Source organism: Hyperoodon ampullatus, assembly GCF_949752795.1.
Source record: "Hyperoodon ampullatus genome assembly, chromosome: 7".
Classification (NCBI taxonomy): domain Eukaryota; kingdom Metazoa; phylum Chordata; class Mammalia; order Artiodactyla; family Ziphiidae; genus Hyperoodon; species Hyperoodon ampullatus.
Window position 1 is genome coordinate 38,605,462 of NC_136920.1, and position 22,785 is coordinate 38,628,246.

The 22,785-nt window shown below is 37.9% G+C and overlaps 1 protein-coding gene across 1 annotated transcript in view; it reads left to right on the top strand.

Annotated features, from left to right (window-relative positions):
- MAML2 (mastermind like transcriptional coactivator 2) overlaps positions 1–22,785 on the top strand; it is a gene marked incomplete at both ends in the record, with an annotated part of 366,323 nt that overhangs the window by 337,808 nt on the left and 5,730 nt on the right. Inside the window, 2 exons of the mRNA XM_079707545.1 lie at positions 16,071–16,274; positions 22,026–22,137. Of these exons, the coding sequence (XP_079563671.1) occupies positions 16,071–16,274; positions 22,026–22,137 (316 nt within the window). The remainder of the gene's footprint in view (positions 1–16,070; positions 16,275–22,025; positions 22,138–22,785) is intronic.

Genomic DNA, 22,785 nt, shown 5'->3' on the forward strand with positions numbered 1-22,785 from the left:
AATTAAGTTACTAAAATAAACTATTATCCAGATTTATTGCTTTTCCTCTAAAAACAGTGACCATCCCACTTTCTTTTATGACCAAGGACCAGGTAAAATCCAAAGATTAGCACCTTCTTGGTATGGAAACTTATAGCAGAGTATATGAATGAATGTCATTACCTGGGAGAAAACCATGAAACCAGCTGCCAAAAAAATGATTAAGGTAAAGAAAATTTATGAGAAAAATACTCAGATGTTTGAAAGGCCAAGAAAAAGTTGCAGCATTGGGGTATAGAAGGACTGTGGTACAATAGAATGATCATCTTTAGCATTAAGTGATAGGTATTTATTTTAAAGGAACTGAATTTTCCTTTCTTTCATATGATCTAGATAGCTACATTAACGTTACATCTAACAGTGTTATTTTGGGGAATTCCCTCGTCCAGTGATTAGGACTGTAGCTTTCATTGTGGTGGCCTTGTTTGACCCCTGGTTGGGGAACTAAGATCACACAAGCCATGTGGTGTGGCCAAAATAATAATGATAATAATAACAACCGTGTTATTTTGTTTCTAAAGAACTCAAAATACTTTAAACTTAATAAACTCTCAAAATATCTATTAATTTAACTACTTTTCTAAAATGGAATACTAATGCTTGCCCAATATCTTAAAAAAAGCAACTTTTAATAATGATGCTAGAATCTCAGGGTGTCAGTACAGCTGTGTCTACAAGGAGAAAACTAAAGTCAAGACCTGGCAAGGACTAGATAAATATGATGAACTCCAACTAAAAATCTATCAGGTAAATTAAGTCCTTGGATAAGATAATTAAGCTGGGTCCTACTAATACCAAAACAACTGGTTGAATCAGTTAGTTTAGTTAAATAACTTTTGCAAGCCAATTGTTTGGCAATACATAGGCCAAAAAAAAAAAAAAATAGTTGACTGATTTTAAGTTTCCATGATATTAACTGTCATGGCATTTCACATACTTGGCCCAAGTTCTGTTAAGTTTATGGACAAGATAGAAATTTTTAAAATTTTTTTTGTGTTTATTTTTCTTATGTGGATGGCTAGATAACAATATTTTCAAATTATAAAGGGAATCCAATTGGCTCAAATTTAGTCACAGTTTGATTTAAATATTCAGAAATGCTCAGATATATACTAAATGAACTGTTACTTGGATCCAGCCAGCAGCTGAAGAGCTGTTGCAGTCCCAGATGTATGTCCTTTTAAAAAGTACCACATGGATCTGGAAAATGCAAAACAATGTAAACACTGGAAACTGTACAATATATCAGTCTCCCTTCCTGCATTCTCTTCTGATCAGCAGTTAGGAACATAAGCCACAAATGTTTACCCAGTTGAAAAATCACTGGACAGTTATGTTCAAATCAAGGATCTGTTTCCAGTTACAAGTAACAGAATCCAATACAATCAACCTACCCAGATTGCTGAGAAAAAAAGGTTAAAAGTTCATATAACTCTGTACATGCTAAATTTAACTTCAAGGTTTTAATCATGAAAAGATTTTATAGCATCTGGAATTGACAAATAATAACAAATATTCTTGGGCAAAGCATTTTATATGATATTTGATACTGATATTTGTCTTTCACTGAAATTTTTGATATCCATGTTCCTTTCTAATAACAGCTAAATAATTGCAAATCATTTTATAAATTAAGTTTATCTGATTTTCAAGTAATTATTTACTATTAACAACAAATATATACAATATATATACAATATATATATACAAATATATCTTTGTTATGTCAGGCTTATGTGTGCTGGTGGGAATGCACAGATGAATAAAACAGTCCATTTCCTTAAAGTAATAATAGTGTAGTAAGAGAAAAGATACATGTAAATAAATAATTTATATAGTCTATAAAATAAACACAAAATATATTTGGGACTTAAGCAACACCAGTCACCAATGTTGAACAGGTACCAAAATAGATCTACCTTTTTCTGAATTCTCTATTCAAATGAATTAATATGAAGAGTCAGCTTGTGAACCCAAAGTTGTACTAGAAATCCTTATAGTTGAAAAAATGTCCTAAAAAGTGGTTGACATCTAAAAATAATTTAGACTCTCTACTCCACCTTGTAATTCCAAACAGAAACAGAGAAGCTAAAATACTGTTTATGTGTGTTAGACATCCCTTATGTTGTTACTCAGGATAATTAATAGAAATTTTAGGTACATCTTTCTGGATTCATAGCCATTAAGTAACAGCAGATCTGGTAATAGTTGTACAGCTGATTTGACTAATGTAGACAGACAAGATAATCAGACCAAAGAAAGTTGACCTTCCTCATTCTTCCATAGTAGACTTTTCATTTAAGGTTATCATTTTTCTAAAACATTATTTTGGTACTCTGCAGATCAAAATGTGTTTGTATAGTTTGCATAAATAAGATTTGGTAAATAACCTGATTTTCTGGGAATTGATCCAAGTGAAACCTCTAATCTTTTGAAGTTCATCCCATACTGATTATTAGGGAGAAATCAGCTTTTTTGAAGTCCCACTGAAGTATTTAGTGGCTTGTTTTGCTAATCCAAGGGAAACTTCAGGACTACATTTAACAGAGAACAGATGGCTCCTTTTTAAATGTCTTTTATGGTCATTATAATAATACATTCAAAAATAGCTTATCATGTCACATTAGAGTAGATGGACACATCTGAGGACCTTGACCATCGTCACTATACTGTATTAGTGGATTTAAATTTCTATGTCTGTTAGATAACCTGCAATAACCAAGATATTATCTCTGTTCTCATAAGAGGAGATAACGTCAGAATTTGTAGGCTACTGTGTAGGTCAGTACATTTAGTATATTTTAGTGCAGAATGGATATTCAAAGCACAAAAATTACCTCTAGCAAAATATTTTGTAGATATATTTTGCAGAATCAGGGAAAAATACAGACCCTTCTACAGAATCAGTTCAGTTAAGACAGATATTATTAGCAAAGCTATATAGTTCTATATTGTGCCTTCCACACAGAAGTATATGAACAGGTCCAGAATTCAGTTTAATACATTTTTCAACATTTCCATCACCAAGCTCGATTCAATAAGTTCAGAAGAAGATAACCAGTTTGACTCCCCACTCCCCACCTGAATCAATCTATTATTTGTTCATTATATGCAAAACCACTGCATGTCATATCATTAGGTTGCATTTGAGACTCAATGGAAAAAATAAATCAAATTATTTCATCATGGTGATATCTATGGTCACCCTGATTCAATATAAATAGAATTTCAACTATTCTAGCACTAGAATGAAACTTAGAAATTTTAACCTAACTTCCTTATCTTAAAGTTGGAGAAAGTAAAGCCTAGAGAGCTTAGAAGAGAAGACTACGAAATTAACAAGGTTCACAGGTCACAGGAAACAGATTCCTATAAGAATCAATGAAAGAATGTCATAGAGTGTAAGAATTGTGTGGGCCAAAATCTTCATTCGTTTTTTCCGTAAGATGGCTCTGGTAGCACTTAGTTGTCTTTAACTTCATTCGAAACAATTTTGTTAGATTGTATGTGACAGCTGCCATATCAGCGTGCATTTTGAAAAACTTATCAAAATTGGTGAATTTTTGTGTAGCCATTTTAATATTGAAGATGGAAGAAAAAAAGCAACATTTTCGGCATATTATGCTTTATTATTTCAAGAAAGGTAAAAAAAAAACGCAACTGAAATGCACAAAACGATTCGTGCAGTGTATGGAGAAGGTGCTGTGACTGATCGAACGTATCAAGAGTGGTTTGCGAAATTTTGTGCTGGAGATTTCTCGCTGGACGATGCTCCACAGTTGGGTAGACCAGTTGAAGTTGATAGCAATAAAATGGAAATAACAATTGAGAACAATCAACGTTATACCACGCAGGAGGTAGCCGATATACTCAAAATATCCAAATCAAGCATCGAAAATCATCTGCACCAGCTTGGTTATGTTCATCACTTTGGTGTTTGGGTTCCACATAAGTTAAACGAGAAAACCTTGACCGTATTTCCGCATGCAATTCTCTACTTAAATGTAATGAAAGCATTATGTTTTTAAAACAAATTGTGACGGGCAATGAAAAGTGGATACTGTACAATAATGTGGAATGGAAGAGATCGTGGGGCAAGCGAAATGAACCACCACCAACCACACCAAAGGCCGGTCTTCATCCAAAGAAGGTGATGTTGTGTATATGGTGGGATTGGAAGGCAGTCCTCTATTATGAGCTCCTTCCGGAAAACCAAACCATTAATTCCAACAAGTACTGCTCCCAATTAGACCAACTGAAAGCAGCACTCGACGAGAAGCATCCAGAATTAGTCAACAGAAAACGCATAATCTTCCATCAGGATAACACAAGACCGCATGTTTCTTTGATGACCAGGCAAAAAATGTCACAGCTTGGCTTGGAAGTTCTGATTCATCTGCCGTATTCACCAGACACTGCACCTTCAGATTTCCATTTATTTTGGTCTTTACAAAATTCTCGTAATGAAAAAAATTTCAATTCCCTGGAAGACTGTAAAAGGCACCTGGAACAGTTCTTTACTCAAAAGATAAAATGTTTTTGGAAGATGGAATTATGAACTTGCCTGAAAAATGGCACAAGGTAGGGGTACAAAAGGGTGAATACATTGTTCGATAACGTTCTTGGTGAAAATGAAAAACGTGTCTTTTATTTTTACTCAAAAAACCGAAGGCATTTTTTGGCCCACCCAATAAGAAGAAGTCAAAATTGTAAAAGAAAATAATAATGTAAAATAGGTGCTAACTTTTCTTGTATACCTGCTCTGAGCCAGAAACTGTGCAACATATTTTACCTACATGATCTTATTTAAGCCAACACAGCAATCGTATGATGAAGGCACTGCTATTTACCCCTTAATAGTTAAGAAACTGAGACATAGAGACTTTTATAACTTGCCCAAGAACAATTAGTAAGTTATGGAGGAAATATTTAAACCCAGGCAGTTTGACTACAGAGGCAGCATTTTTCATCATTATAGTATTTTGTCATGAGATATCACATGAGATATGTGAGAATTTTCTTAGGTTTCTCACTTCTCCATCTTAAAGAGAAAAAAGCTAAAAGTAGTCTATAAAATTTTGATTAACATGAAATTCCAGAGTCAAAATTCCATATTGACTTTTGTTTTGTTTCCAAAGGAAAAATCTTTTTCAAGGTATTTTTTCAAGGTATTAGAAGCCATCTTTGGAAATCGATTCTTAAAAGTTCCAGATTTGTTTCATGAATAATTTGAACATCATTTTGATTTAAGAATCAACCCTTTAAAAAGGATTTTCTTCCTTTTGAACTGTGGTGTCATTTATCCCTTCTTTATCCTTCATTACTACTTGTTACTGGATTGCCTTCATGTTTAATGAGAACAGAAAATGCTGATAACTTACCCCATCCAAAACCATAGTACCTTCGAAACATTTCTAGAGGACTAGCACAAGTGTAGGGTATAAAACTGGTTCCTAATGTATGTCCCTTTGAAATAAATGTTTTTGTAAAGATGAGTTATAAGCTTAATATAGTTATACATTGTACCAAAGAAAGAAGAAGAGGGGATTAATATCAACACAATATATAGAGTAAACTCAACAAAGGATAAAATTACGCTTAAACACAAGTTCCTAATTTTCTTTTAGTTGGTGGAGGCAGTGGTGATAATAGTTAGCTATCGCTAAGTTTGAGGCACTGAGCACATCTTTGGATGATTATTGCTTATTGGTTTATTGCTGGTATTATTACAAACCCCACACTCTCCTCACTATCTGACAATCAGAAATTGTATATTATTCAGCCCTATGCCTTGTGTGTATATATGTTTATATTTACATTCAGCAAATATCAAACTGACTTAAGAGGAAATATTAATATTTTTCATGTCTATTGCATACCTGATACTAATATACTAAGCACTTCACTTACTCTATGTCATTCGTTCTTAACTACCACCCTTTGAGGTAAATATTATGACCACGTACAACTCTGAAAAAAGTGGAGCTGGGATTTGAACCTAGTTTTGTCTGATCCCAGAATGACTATTTTCACTATTGCTGCCTATCCATTCAAATTGCTTTTATAATAGAACAGAGAGATTTTTTAAAATAATTTGACTTTTACCTTATTTTATTATGCCTTCAAAGTATTTTGCATTTTAAAGGCATATGTGTGAAAAAATGCCAAATTTCTTAACCTATAACCTCATCTTTAAAGTGGGAATCATAGTTAGAATTATTGTGAAGATTAAAGTAATAAGTGTCAAGCCCTCAACACATGGCCTGGCACATAGCTTTTTTTTTTTTTTTTTTTTTTTTGCGGTACGCGGGCCTCTCACTGTTGTGGCCTCTCCTGCTGCGGAGCACATCTCCGGACGCGCAGGCTCAGCGGCCATGGCTCACAGGCCCAGCCGCTCCGTGGCATGTGGGATCCTCCCAGACCGGGGCACGAACCCACGTCCCCTGCATCGGCAGGCGGGCTCTCAACCACTGCGCCACCAGTGAAGCCCCGGCACATAGCTTTTAAAAAATGGTAACTGTTAGTAGAAATTGTACTCCATCAGTGTGCTTTCCTCCGTCCTTACAACAAAGGCAGGGAGTCATTGTCACTGTCATTATCATCATCATCATGATCTCCATTATCACTCACCACTAGCTCTTTTTCTTCCTAACACGTCCTTTATGCCCTGGACCCCTCCAAGCTGGCACACCCATTAAAGCAACACTGGATTTAACAACTTTGCTCAACCTTTGCCTTCTGTCCTACACTGGCTTTCCCGTTGCCTTTGAGAAGTGCTAGCATTTTCATCCCATGTGCCTTAACAGCAAGTTCTGTCCCCATTTTCTAGTTTGCACTGCTTCATTTATTCATGTATTTATTTATACAAAAAAAAAACATTTATGGGGAGTCCTCCTTACCCCGCGAATTTCATGATGAACATCCCAGCCCTCCAAGCATTTATAATGGGAGATAGATATAAGCAAACAAGCAATGTGATACAGAGTGACAAATGCTACCTAATGGACCCATACCAGCTTTTAGGGAAGCACAGAAGAGGATGCTGAACAGCCTTGGGAGGTCAGAGAAGACTCCCTGAAAAAAGGACATCTGAGCTGAGCCCAGAATGAGTGGGTGTTTACTTGGAAAGGAGGGGCAGGGGAAGAGTGTTCCAGGCAGAGAGGATGTGAACACATCAAAGCTGTGGAGAGGAGAAAGAGCTCTGTGAGACTGGAGAGTTGCGAGTGTTTTAATATCACTATAGTATAAAGTGAAGAAAGGACGTATTGAGAGGTGAACCGGGAGGAAAGATGCAGAAGCCAGATATAGAGGGACTTATTTCTATACCATTTTGGGGAGTTTGGACTTGATTCCAAAGGCAATGAGGAGCCGTGAATGGTTTTAACCTGAATGTGCAGTGTAGAGGACGCACTCAAGGGGAAAATCATTTCATTTCTTTCATAAATACTAACCTTTGAGGGATGGGAGGTGGAGTTCTCAACCTGAGGCCTGTTGATGGTCTATGCATGTTTAGAAGATTTGGAAGCTCCCTGAAATTGTAAACAAAATTGTTAGTTGTGTGTGTACTTGAGGGGAGGGGAGAAGAGACAGAATCCATAGCTTTGTGAAATCCTCAAAAGGCACCGTTATCCAACGAAAAGTTTGAAACCACTGCTCTAGGGGCAGAAAGCAAAAAGCTAACTTACAGAGCAGAAATTTCAGGTCTGCCACAAAGAGCCCTTCTAAAGTTGAAAAGTTTCTCTTTTATGAAAAATTTCTCATTCCTTCCCCTAAGTTACCAAAGTCTTCCCACTCCACCCTGACCCACTGACGTTTTGTTCCTGGCCACTCTCCCACCTAAATGCTGCTTCCTCGCTCATGGAACTCTTCTTCTGTGCCAACCCATAACAAGTGTCCACCCCAGAGGCTAAGAATAGACACAGTGTCCTGGTGGCTTGAGAATTAGGTAACCTCTGAAGGATGAACTCTACAGTGACCACAAACTCATTCTAATCATTTGAACCAAACAGATTATAAGCATATGATCAGGGTTTCCCTGCAGGGTGGAGGAGAATGTTCTAAGCAAGCGAAGAAAAACGCCCTATTAAATAGATGAGAAAAGCAGCTACTGTTCAGAGTTGCAAAGGATAAAGAAAATACTAATCTAAATACATTCTTCTGTGTTTGCATATTCTGCGTTTCAACATCTCCCCTACCCGCCTCACCCCCGCAAGCCAGTTCTATCAGACAAGCTATAATTCTCTCAAGCAAATAGACTTTATTCCATTCATTTCTCCTTAACGTATTTTCCTGGATTTGGATATGGTTCTTCATCTTTTCGTTAGGTTTTGTGACTTTGTACAAGTCAATTCCTTAACGTTTCTGGGCAGTGTCTTCAACTGTAAAATGCAGTTGGATAAAAGATGTGTAAGTTGCTTTTCAGCTTCTGCTGTTTGTAATGGTGGCTGGAGTGAAGGGCTATTGTGAACAGATGTCATTATAGATATTTTTTACTCTCAACTTGCCTGTTCCTTCCAAGGATTGCTGGGTACTTTCTCTAAGGCAATTTATCAATTTAATGTAAAAGACCAAAGTACTTAGCCTGACTTGGCTAGTACAGCCAAATAGAGCAAGGGTCAGAAAATTTTTTTCCATAGAGGGCCAGATAGTAAACATTTTAGGCTTGTGGGTCATAACGTCTCTGTCACAGCTATTCAACTCTGTCGTAGTGGGGAAGCAGCCACAGACAATATATAAATGAATGTGTATGGCTATGTTCCAATAAAATTTTAGTTACCAAAAAAGGTAGCAAGTTGGATTTGACTGGTCATGTCATAGTTTAATGACCCTTGAAATAAATGACTGGAAAAAAAATAGATAAATAAATAAATGACTGGAAACCTGAAGACAGCAGTGTTTTGTCCCTTCAGTATTTCTGTGTAAAAGTTGTTTCCTGGATGATTTCCTGATCATTGTTTTGTTGTCACTGTCATTACTGTTGCTGTGTGTCAGCCACTCCCAGCCACCTCACCATCCATATGCCCCAAATAAATAACTGAAGTGGGCCTGCCATCTTGTAGGGAATCTGAAACAGCTAAGGCAACTTGCTTCTCAGGCATAGAGATAAATAAATGGCTTCATAAGCAGACAGTTCAGAAGATGCATAGCCTGGAGGAACAGTTGAGCAGTTAGTTCATGGAGACAGGGAAGGAAGAAAAGAGGGAAAGAGACAAGCTAGGGGGAGGGGGAGAAAGATTGAATAGCAAATCAGTTTGTGAGATCTACTGTACAGACTTGCCCAGCTGGGTACTTTATCTTGAATTTGTTTTGCAAATTGCAGATGCCTAGCTCTGGAAGCCAAGAAAAAGAAAGGGCAGTCATTCCACGCCAAAACACTCTCATGGATCCCAAGTAACTTACATTACTTCATTTTTGTGGGGAAAAAAGTCATTATATATTCCCCTTCCAAAATAAGAGAAACAGAGAGCCATTTTACCCAGATGCCCAAAACAAGACAAATATTTTTTAGAGGTTTCTTTTTTAATATTAAGAGAACAATACTTGTCTGATAACTGCTTGCTTTGTGAAACTTTCTATGTCACTGTTCAGCCCACAAAACTGCTTTAATAGTAAAACTGACTGAATTCAGTGAGTATTAATATTTCAACATACTTCAGTGAAACCAGGGATATTTTTGTTTGCTGCTTTAGGACATGTCTAATTGGACCCCATTTTACCTTTTGCTGAAATCAACCTACTTCACAGAGCCCTCACATTCCATTAAAATGAAACAGGCAATCCTAGCATTTTTATTAGTTAAGATTTTTAAAAAAGATATCTCACATATTGACCATGATTTACAGAGCGATTTTATCAAAGTCAGACCTAGGGGCTAGGCCTACACTCTGGTGTTTGTTACTGAGATTCACAAGGTTTTCTTCATACATACTCTTTCTTTAAATATTTATGCCTGAAATTTTAAAGGAGAGGATATTGGTGAATTCACTGTTAGGGCTAGAATAATGAGGTTTGTTTCTAATTTTTAATTTGGACATTCTTTTCAAAAGGACTTAAAAATTGCTTTAAGAGAAATGTAGGTGATAAGGAGGACAGGTGATTTGTCCTCTAAGGAAAAGGGTTTTCCATTTTAAAGAGTTCAGGAGTTCCCTTAATTTTCTGCCAGATTTTAGAGACATGGTTTGTGATCTTGTTAAGTTAGTACTTCCTGTGCTGATCCATGGACAAGCTCTTAAGTCAACAAAGTAACACATTTGGGAAAGCATTCATTTACCATAGTTTCCATACATTAAAATATGCATCCAGCTTCCTATAAATGTAAATCAGCCTTACTCACTGCCACTCACTTGTGAGCATGTTTTGATTTATCCAGCTAAAAGGTTTGGTCATCATATACATGATTTACCAAATGGTCTTCTAACATCCTTGAGACCATTCTGGAAAATAAATTTCCCATCCATAGTCCAGTTGGAAAACTTGGAAGTACAGACACGCAGCAGAGTTTTCCAGCAGGCTGAGTGGTCTTTGATCCCTAAGGCCTGAAGAATGCATGATGTGTAATATGGGGTTGGCCAAAAAGTTCATTTGGTTTGAAGTAAAAATAAGAGACACATTTTTCATTTTCATCAAGAATTTTATTGAACAATGTATTCACTAACCCAATGAACTTTTTGACGAACCCAATAGATGCTCAACAAATATCTGTTGAATGAATGATTAAGAGTAGAGTGAAGATAATAATTCTAAAGATATAGCTTGATTATTGGCAGAATTTTATTAAAAAGATACAGAAATGCTTTCATTGGTCTAGCAGTCCTGTGCTGGATTAAAACAAGGATTAAGAAGCTTTAATCATATTTAAGCACTTGGCATACTACCCTAACTCAGTGGCTTAGCCAATACTATAAAAGAACTTCAAAATCTTAAATACACATCACACACATACACACACACACTCACATAGATGTGGAAAACTATCTATAAGTGCATATTAAATGTAAATTATATTAAATCCCAAGATGATAGGATCAGAAGCCTGTTTTGTATGTTAGCATCAAATACCATAATTTATTGGTAGAAACAGAAAAAAACACACACAAAATGAAAGGTCATTCAAGTTCATGATTTGAAAGAGACTCTAGAAATCTGAGTTTTCTAGCATATAAAAGACGACATCAGGGCTTCCCTGGTGGCGCAGTGGTTGAGAGTCCACCTGCCGATGCAGGGGACACGGGTTCGTGCCCCGGTCCGGGAAGATCCCACATGCCGCGGAGCGGCTGGGCCCGTGAGCCATGGCCGCTGAGCCTGCGCATCCGGAGCCTGTGCTCCTCAACGGGAGAGGCCACAGCAGTGAGAGGCCCGCGTACAGCAAAAAAAAAAAAAAAAAGACTACATCAGTAAAAATAGGCTAATTCATTCACAACCACACACACACACACACACACACACACACACACACACACACTCTCTTTCATCTACGAGCTGAGGATGTGCCATTTTTACCATGGCCTTCACAAGCAATTGAGGAAAAATGAGTGTTGAGGGAGAAACAGATGATTTCTATTAAGTCAAGTTCTACATGGGCTGAGTGTAAGGCAAAGAGTGAGGCTGAATATGGAAATCAAAGCCAACGCATGGGAGCATATTTTTCTTTCAAAATATTTTATGTACTAAAGTTTGCACAACATCTTGGCAATGACAGCAAGCCTGTGTAAGGAGGTGTTTTGTGTTTCACAGCTAACATAAGGGCAAAAAAATGTATCAGCAGCCAAATATTACTTCCATCATGAGTGGAAAGAATGTGTATGGTAGAGTACATGGTAAGGCCCATGGGCTAAAAACTACAAGGTTTGAAAATCTACAAAATTCAAAAAGAGAGCTTATCTCTTATTTTAATATCTTTTAGTATTGTAAAGGAATGAAACTAAATTTAGTACAGTCCATCTGTTTGATTAGAGAGAGAAAGACAGAGTTACATTTTCTTGGCATGCAGATCTTTTATAAATCTTAGCAGAGGGTAGTTTTCCAGATTTCACTGGAAATTATTTTGATGATGTTCACTGATTCTGCCAACAGTAAGCATTCTGTCACCTCTTTTCTTTCTCTTCATTTTTCCCCTTTGTAAATACTTTTTTGATCTTTAGAAAATAGAAAACTGCCTGTCATAGTAGATATCCTGTAAAATTTATCAAATTTATTAATGGATGGATGGATACATGGGTGACTAGACGAGACATTAGGAGATGTGGATTTTAATCCTAAGGCACTAGTAGGTATCATACCACCTAATGGAAATGACTATGCATTGCTTTTTAATGCAGTAACTTTGAGTGAGTGTGTCCATGGGCTTTGTGATGTGTGTATCTTACATTCCCAGGTAAAATATAAGCCAGAGATTCTTTTTTTAATTGAAGTATAGTTGATTTACAATGTTGTGTTAGTTTCTGGTGTACAGCAAAGTGATTCAGTTATATATATAGTTTATACAAGATATTATATAAACCGTTATAGTTTATTATAAGATATTGAATATAGTTCCCTGTGCTATACAGTAGGACCTTGTTGTTTATCTATTTTATGTATAGTAGTGTGTATCTGCTGATCCCAGACTCCTAATTTATCCCTTATCCCACCCCCTTTCCCCTTTGGTAACCATAAGTTTGTTTTCTATGTCTGTGAATCTGTTTCTCTTATGTAAATAAGTTCATTTGTATCATTTTTTTAGATTCCACATATAAGTGATATATGATATTTGTCTTTCTCTGTCTGACTTACTTCACTCAGTATGATGATCTCTAGGTCCATCCAAATTGCTGCAAATGAGTAATATTCCACTGCGTGTGTGTGTGTGTGTGTGTGTCACATCTTCTGTATCCATTCATCTGTTGATGGACACTTAGGTCGCTTCCATGTTTTGGCTATTGTAAATAGTGCTGCTATGAACATTGGGGTGCACATATCTTTTTGAATTAGAGTTTTCACCTTTTCCAGATATATGCCCAGGAGTGGGATTGCTGGATCATATGGTAGCTCTATGTTTAGTTTTTTAAGGAACCTCCATACTCTTCTCCATAGTGGCTGCACCAATTTACATTCCCAACAGTGTAGAGGGTTCCCTTTTCTCCACACCCTCTCCAGCACTTATTATTTGTAGACATTTTGATGATGGCCATTCTGAGCAGTGTGAGGTGATACCTCTTTTTAGTTTTGATTTGCAGTTCTCTAATAATTAGCGATGTTGAGCATCTTTTCATGTGCCTTTTGGTCATCTGTATGTCATCTTTAAAATATAAGCCAGAGATCTTAACTTCAAATGCCTACATGGGCCAAGCAAGTAATAGAAATAAGGGAAAAGGGTGGGTATAATAAAATGAGGAATAATGGGGACTGTGGCCAGCTGGAGAGCACCAGGGACTACCTTTGTTTAAAAAATGATAGGAGGCAAACATACCACATGTGCAGTCAAGTACACTTACACCATAAGCTCCTTCACAAAAATAATTGTTTCTAAAATATCTCTGCCATACACAAAATAATACAAAGATAAGCAAGTAAGAAAAATATTAATTGCTAAAATTTATCTAGAACCTACTAAGTGCCTAGAACTGTTCTAAATTTCATCTGGCCTAATTTTATGTCATGAATGTAATTACCTTCATTTTACACATGAGGAAATTATGACACAATACTTCATAAATCTATATTGGTTGGTCTATATAATAAATAATTGGATATTAAGAAATAAATAATAGCACAGCACAGAACAAAGTATCAGGGCCCTGACCTGAGCCCCTAACCCAGATGAAAGAAGCACACTCCAAGAGAGAGTCCTGGTGGCTTGTAGGACATGTGGGGTGAAATCTTTCCCAAGAGCCATGATGGATTTAAAGCTGACAGATCTGACTGGGCATTGAGTGCAGATGTGTTAGGGATAGTTCCTTTCGGCTGCTCAGAGGATGTTCCTACCTCAGAGCTGACTCTAATTATTTTTCATTGATTGGTGAGAAGGACCACCCCCTCCCCGTCCCCACACCTCTGCCCTTCTCCCTAAAACACTCCCTTCCAGGCGCCTGATTGAGGGTGACCCCTTAGAACAGTGCTCAATACACATTTGCTGCATGGACAGATGGGTTGACCCAGATTTACAGTAGGAAGCTTTTTCTCCCGAACTCTTCTTGTCTCAACTGAGAGACAATAGAGGATGGTGATTGAGAACTGGAGTTCTGGAGTCAGACAGGCCTGACTTCAAATCTTCCGCAACCACTTACAGCTAAGCGATCTCTCTGAGGCACGTTTCTCATCTGCAAAATTAGGATGAAAATAATAGTCCTTGCTCATTGTCTCATTGTTCTGTTAGGAGGATGAAATGATATTAATCACATAAAGTGCTAAGCCCAATGACTGGCCTCTAACAAACCTCAGTGCATGGTCATTTTAGGATTATTTTGTATCCCTTTTCCTCGTGGCAGTTGGTGAGCTCTGTAGCCCCAGGGATTATTAAAGCAAGACCATGTTTCCTGCATCCCCAGGCTTTGAACTGGTGGCTTTTTTTAATAGTTCAGCAGATAACTAAAGAAAGAGAAGGCAAGTCCACAAGTGGAGTACCTACTATTTACTGCTCATCAGGCATCATGGGAGTTGCTTTATGTTTTTTTTCTTTGCGTTACGCGGGCCTCTCACTGTTGTGGCCTCTCCCATTGTGGAGCACAGGCTCCAGACACGCAGGCTCAGCGGCCATGGCTCACGGGCCTAGCTGCTCTGCGGCATGTGGGATCTTCCCGGACCGGGGCATGAACCCGTGTCCCCTGCATCGGCAGGCGGACTCTCAACCACTGCAACACCAGGGAAGCCCCTGCTTTATCTTTTTAATGTCTTGTAACCTCACACAGTCCAGCTGGGAATGCAAGTTGGATTTTATTGCTCCCATATAGCCAGTGTTTCTCAAAGAGCATTCCCTGGAGCAATGAGCATTAGAATCACCTGAGTAGGTACCGGATCTGTGGCCTCAGAATTTCTGGAGCAAGGCCCACCTGGGTATCTGCTTCCTAGATGAGTATAATCAAAGTGGGAGGATCTTTCATTTAATACTTGTATCATTTAATCTAAAACTTGATTCTGTATTTTCTTGTATTTTACATGTAAGCATGTCATTTCTTCCTTAATTAGATGATAAGTTCTCCAAAATGAGGGCTACGTTTTCTAGTTTTCTTGTAACCCCAACAGTGCACAGCTCAATCCTAAACACACCATTGGGAATTAGTGAAAACACCTGGCTGGGTTTAGCTTTCTGCCCTGGAGGGTGCTGACCTGTCAATGCCTAAACATTGGTAGAGACCTCAAGTTAGAATGGCAATTCACCAGTACCCAATATTATTTAACACACAGTTGTGAGTCTTTGACCAATACTTTCTTATTGTCAGTTGATATTCTTTTACTGATTAATGCACTAAGATTCCCAACTTACTGACCAGGGAGGAAAATTAACAAGTCTCTGAAAGGTGAAGTCCCTAACAAGTTTCAGTGTTTGTGAAACAGAAACTCACAGGTCTTCCTACCTTATCACAGAAAGCTAGGCCCCTTCTGTCCGAAATGGTTATTCAACTTTTAAACATGTGAATTGAAATGATTTTCATTGCAGGATCAGCAATGATATGGGCTAACTTTAGGGAAAAGGAAGAACTTGTTACTTTATGATGTGTTTGTTCCTGAGCAATTGAGAGGTTTGCCATATGTATTTATGGTAATTTTCTTTGACATGCCATAAATACCTTCTGGAATGCGGAGGTTCCACCATCAGAGTCACGTGGGAGCATTTCCAGTACCCTAATGTCATTAAACCAGCTGCTTTGATTGCTGTGATATGCAATTATTTCTTCTACATTTAAAAAGCAATTCTCTGATCTCCAACCCATTAACCACGTTTGATCTTAACACGTTGAAAAATGTTTGGAATCTAAGCTTATGATCTTTGTGCAAGTTTTTTTTTTTCTTTTAATTCACAGTAGCTTTCCACCCCCTCCCCTTCTCTTTTTTAGGATCAACACTCTGTGGTAGGCCAGAACACAGGCCCCAGTCCAAGTCCCAACCCCTGCTCAAATCCAAACACTGGAAGTGGTTACATGAACTCCCAGCAATCACTGTTGAATCAGCAATTGATGGGAAAGAAACAGACTCTACAGAGGCAGATCATGGAGCAGAAACAGCAGCTTCTCCTCCAGCAGCAGATGCTGGTTGACACGGTAAAACTTTCTCCCAATTTCTACTGCACATACCTATTGGCCCAACTGAGGGAATTCATTATTTTCCATTTCTACTTACTGTGCTTGTCTCTGTGTCCACCTACGGGACAGCCACCAGGGTGTCCTGGCTGTACAAGAGGTTAAATCTATACATGTAAAGTGCTGCAGGAAAAAAAAAACAACTTGATTTACCAGCTGCTGGACAGTTGGAATGCACAGGACCTGGGCTGACTAGCCCTGCCCAGCCCAGGAATGTTTAGAACCACCACATGGGCATTGGTATCAGGCAAAGGAAACCAGTCTTCTTCCATAGCCCCAAGGGGCAGAAAATAGGGGACAAAACTTTAATCAACTCAAATCCAAACTGATTTTAGAGGTGAAAGGGTTTTAAAGCAACTTTAAAAGCCAGTGTGGAGTTTCAAAACTTAAAATTTCACCTCCAAAATAAAGCATCTCAGAATAGTAGATTTTTTTAAGGAAACCGAAAATGTATTTCCCACTTTCACATTTAAGTGGCCTTACCTTAAAGTCAAGGTCATTATTTCCCACACATTACCCAAGCATTAACCCTACTTCACTATTTATCTGCTTGTCCCTGCTATATTCTCAAACTCATACATTCAACAACTGCTCCAAACCCTTCCTGCCTCCTAAGACCAAAGCCTTTTCTCCAAATTTTATTCTTTCCCTTCAGACTATTTGGCCAAATGAAAGAAGAAAGAGGCAGAGTTAACCGTCTCCAGGTTGACAGAGCCAAGGTACACAGGAAATAAAATTAAAAAAAAAAATTTATACTCAAGGAGCTTTGCAGTAAGAGTCGGAAAGGCAGGGTGTGATAAGCGTATCATTCATTCAGTAAATATTTACTAATTTACAATGGGACTACAGCCATAAACAAGACAACCCTGTCTTTGTCCTTAAGGAGCTTAGAGCCCTCTGGGGATGTCAGATAAATAGGCAATTGTAATACATGTGATTAAACGCTGTGATGTGGGATTACCAGAAGTGGTTTCAGAGAGGAAGTTATATCTACTGAAGATCTGAAGGTGAAGTAGGAGATAGAGGGAAGAACAGTGGAGGGTCCAGACAGAAGAACCAGCATATTCAAAGACTCAGGGACAATAAAGTCTACTACATATTACATTTGCTGAGGCATGTCACGTGCACAAGGATAGGGAAGTGAAAGGCTAGGAGGCTAGAGATCAGAGACCAGAGGATAAAGCTTGCTAAATCAGAATTTATATTGTTGAAAAGCAATGGAAGGGAATTCCCTGGAGGTCCAGTGGTTAGGACTCTGCACTTCCACTGCTGGGGGCCCCAGTTCAAGCCCTCGTCAGGGAACTAAGATCCCTGCAAGCTGCACAGTGTGGCCAAAAACAAAAACAAAAAAAAGAAAAGCCATGGAGAGGACTTTAAAGCATTTTAAACAAGGAAGCACTAGATTCAGATTTGATTTGCATTATAATAAAGGTATAACATAGCGAGGGAAAATGTAATGGAGGGAAAGATAAAATCCAGCCTGGAGAGATTGAGGATAGTCTCCCAGAAGAGATAAAATTTGACTTTGACTTTGAAGGACTGTAGGATTCTGATGGATAGAGTGGTCCACCATTCTAGGTGGAGAGTGGGCCAGAGACCGAAAGGTATAGCCTGGATGTGTATTTGTTGGTTAGTTTGAGATTGTATGATGAAATATTTAATGCATAGTGAAAAGTACAAATCATAACAATCCTTTATGTTTTTTAACGAATGACAAATGGAATTAAGTTTGGAATCCAGAGCATGTGAGAAGAAATAGTGAGAAATAAACTTATTTGATCTTGAACAAGGAATAGTGAGAAATAAACTTATAGGTGACCTTGAATGTTGCCCTAAGTTGTAGGGGAACCACTGACTGGATTGCTAAGTGACACAACTAATTTCTACTATAAGTCATAGTTTCGAAATCTCCACTCCTCCTACCCACTCCCTCCCTTTTTATGATCTTCATAAACAAAATAGCTAAGAAACAAGGGCAGTAGAAGAGAAAAACATACAATCTAAGATTGGCTTACTGGGTACACTTCCATCATTCCCCTCAACACTACTAATTTGTTGACTTGTAACAGGCAGAAGTTGAATTTCTGGATTTTCAGCTCTCATTAAAAGGCGAGGAAACATTCCATGAGGGTCCTATCCTGGCACTGTCCTAACTCCCATGGAGTCCCATTTGAGTCACCGCTGGGACAGGTGCAAAGGGCAGTAGCTAAGCTGTGAGAGATGAATGAGAATGAGGCTGCTGTTTTTGTGATTTTTATAAACCATTCACATTTCTTTTTGTTTGGCGGACATTGAGGGTGCCTGTGCTTTTTAGCATATCCAGGAAGAAACAGTCTTTGATGCCACTTTACATTAGCATATGTTTTGTAGTCATTTGCAGTCAGTTGGCAAGGCCACATAGGCTCCTAAATTGAGACATTTTCTCATGAAAGTATTATCCCGTACTTTCTATTATTTTCCCACCAATGAAGCACAAAGAAGAGAGATGAGTAGTACTTGTTACAATGGGCATCATAATTACCAACACGTTTTGTGCACCTACTATGTGCCAAGCACCATGCTGCGCTTTTACGGAATTAAAGGATTAATCCTTACAATAGGAGTATGAGAAAGGTCCTAGAATTATCCATATTTTACATTTTGAGATAGCGAAACTGAAGCAGAACAGATATGGGCAACAGAAGATTATTTCTATATTAGTTTTTTGGGTCCAAGATATTGGGTTATCATGAGACATTAGTTGTGAAGTTAAATTTCATGTTGCACAGAAGTAACCTCAGGGATGGCCTGTGAGTTTACACTTGCGTAGAATGGGGATGTCATTCTCTTGCAAATGGAGCAGTCTCCATTCAGTGTTGAAGTCTGGTCTTTGCTGCCCCTCAGCACAAAGTGATAGTATGGCAGTTCTTGTCCACATGCAAGGCCATTAACTCTAACTCATTTGTGAACAAGTACTTTAAGAAACTCAAGTTTCCAGAGCTCTGTATGTTAACACTTTGAACAACCTAAATAACCCCTCAGGAGAATAAAAAGTCAATAAGTAGATTGAACGTATGTAAAAATAAATCCAGATTTGAAATCTAGTCTTTCATAGAGCAGCAAAGGCCTGATTATCACTCACACACATGCGTGAACTCTGTTTTCTACAATAGAAACACCTAATTGCATAAGAAAATATGATAGATGCTTCTGAAAAAGAGAAGATTTCAGAAAGTCCCATATTGGCATAAAAATCAAAACTGTCAGCTTGCACAATAGTTTACAGCAGGAATGGTTGCATATTGCCACATTTGGGTTCATGGAACATCTCAAGCTGTTTCTTAAACATTTAGGGTTTGGGCAAAACCAGAAAGAGTTTCACTGACCACTTTTTCCCTTAATTTGTAAACCCATACTTAAAAGAAATGTAATCCATATGCTTCTGATTCATTTACACTTAGCTCATAAAAATTGTGTTTTATATGAATTACTTGATGCCCCCATATCCCTGTGAGTCTTTCAAGTCTTTTTCCTTAGAAACAAGAATTTGAATTTGGTTTGTTGTTGTTTTAAAGCCACTTTTTTCCCTTTATAGTAGATTTATGCTACTTAGAAGGTTTGGAATTTGTTGGGAAACTGAGAAATACATGGTTTAAGTGGGTTCTAAATTGGGCAGCCCACATTTGGCTTCCATCTAATTAACCCACCTGTTACAAGGTTTTCTTTTCTATTTATCGACTTTTCTATAATTATATTGTTCTCTGTATACCTATGCCAATTATTTTTATCTTCGAAAAAGGGGGTTGCTTTGGGGTTCATGCAAAGTTTCAGTGAAGCCATTCTAAAAACTTCCTGATCCATACTGAGAAACAAACAAAAAAAATCTCCTGATGTCCAGAACTGATACAACACTCACAGCCAGGCTATTTTGTTCTCTGTTGGACATAAACAATTTTACAGAACACGAAGCTCAGACAGGATTGCTCTGAGACCATGATAAAATGAGACAAAAGAAGGCCACTTCATAATTTTGTCTAAACCCAGACATAAGCAAGGTCACTGTGCAACTCACAAAATAGGAAAAATTCTCCTCTTTTGCTAAATGAGTGACAAATAATTCTTTATTCAGTCATAGAATCAACCTCACTTTCTGACAGCTTACAACCTTGAACAAATCCTCGCTTCCTTAGACCCTCCCTAAATCACCCAGTCAAAGCCCAAATCCTATAATAGGTTCTTTCTAATACGCTCCTGCTGAGACACCCTATGGTCCCCCGTGATATGCCTTCTTCCTCGCTCCAGTGAGTGATAAACCCAACAGGTATGTTCTTGTAACTGAATGCAAATTCATGTGCCCCTACACACAGCGAGGCCAAACAAACCAAAATGTCAGAGTTTGGAGCACATAAAGGTTTATTGCAGGTCCAGAGAAAGGTTTATTGCAAGGAGATGGGTGGCTTGTGCCCAAAAAGCCCCAAACTCCTTGAAGGGTTTCAGCAAAGGACTTTTAAAGGAAGGTGAGGGAGGGGAGTTGTTAGTTGTTGTAAACTTCTTGGTGTCGGAATCCTTTGTTTTTGCAGCTATCCATGTAGGTCAAGTCAAGGTGTTCCCATAAACCTCCAACAAGACAAATGTTATTCTCTGTTCTGTAACTTTCTATCTCTATATGAATGGACTCTTAAAGGTTAGAGCCCTGAGAATAGGCTATCCTGTATATTTCAGGCTGTAGGCAACATTCTTTTATAAAAGGTTCAGAGCCAGCAGGACTAAGCACAGGAAAAGGGCCAGATCTAACATGGAGTCAGATTTGTTCTTCCCTCTACATTCCTGGTAGTCTTTGGCTGAGGCCACTGACACTATAAAAAGAACGCCCCTGTTTCCTCTGTTAGCCCCCAAACTCACCTACTCTAAAGATCTAAAGGTGGCTGATTCCAGAAGGAAGAAAAGAAGGGAGACTGGGAAATTTCTGGGCTCTGAGAATGGGGCACAGAGAAACGAAGCAGCAAGAGGCCCTTGCATTGTGTGGCTGGAAAGCCTAAGTTTTTGACTCAGGATTTGGTTTTGGTTCGACCACTGTGTGATCTTGGGCAAGTTACTTAACCTAAGGAAGCTTCCATTTCCTTATCTTTTAAGTGGGAATAACCATACTTACTTTCAATGGTTGTTTATGAGGGGGAAAAAATAGGTAATATGCACAGAATGCCTATATCAGTATCTGATAGGTTATCTCCTCCAATCTCAGGTTGCCAGATTTAGCAAATAAAAATATAGAATGCCTGAGTGTCCTGCACTTTATCTGGCAATCTTATTCCTACACCTTACACACTTGGTAGGACCAAAATTATATATAGGTACCAAAGTATATCAGGTGTGCTACAAAACAAAACTAGAAATCCTCATCTCAGAATTCATAGAAATTTTGTTCTCGCTGAAAGCTAATTGCAAAATAAAGAAAATGAGAGTAGTTACAAGACCCAAAACACATGTTGAATGTTAAGGAGAGGTAGAAATTACACTTTCATGCAGGAGATTGAAACTGAAAAGTTTTGTCTCTAAATAAGGTCCATGATTCACCACTATGACTGCAAATCATGAATAAAAACTAAGTAAGATACATAATTCGCAAATATGACTGCAAAATTTTTCTTATATTCTTACTTTTTTGAATCTATACATTTTTACAACTGAGAAAGTAACAATGCAGTTTAATATGTTTTCATTTGTGTTTTCAAGGAGAAAATTGCTCCACAAGATCAGATAAACAGACATTTGACAAGGCCACCCCCAGATTATAAAGACCAAAGAAGAAATGTGGGCAACATGCAGCCAACAGCTCAGTATTCTGGTAAGTGTTCTTAAAAATTAATAAAAATCATAACGGTGCAAAGAAGAAAACTGTTCAGTTGTTAGTATTTCCTCCTTCCCCCATCTCATATTTAATTGTAACATGTTTCTTAGACTCCTTCTCTAGCTCCCACTTAACTTTCAGATCAAGACCAAACTGGAATTTATTTTAGTCTACTCATCAGTTTTTCTTGCTTATTTTTGTTCCTTATTCACATATTTCACTGCTCTCAGGACTACTTGTGAGAGTCAAAAAAGCATAAATATTTTCTAACTGCTAGGTTCAACCATTCTCCTCCCAACAGCATATCTTGACCCAGATAGTGTAAGGTAAGCAGACATTTCTCCCTCATAGTCACATTTGTAACTTACATAGTACCCAATCTTTTCATCTCCACCTTTGGGCTCATCTCCCTAAGACAAATAGCCCTATCACCAAAAAATAATTGAAAAGCAAATTAAGTCTTTAGGAAGTCTCTTAAAAATACCAAAGGTGGATTGCATTTAAAATATAAAGCAAGATGGTTCCCTTTTCTCCACACCCTCTCCAGCATTTGTTGTTTGTAGATTTTTTGATGATAGCCATTCTGATCGGTGTGAGGTGATACCTCATGGTATCATTGATTTGCATTTCTCTAATGATTAGTGA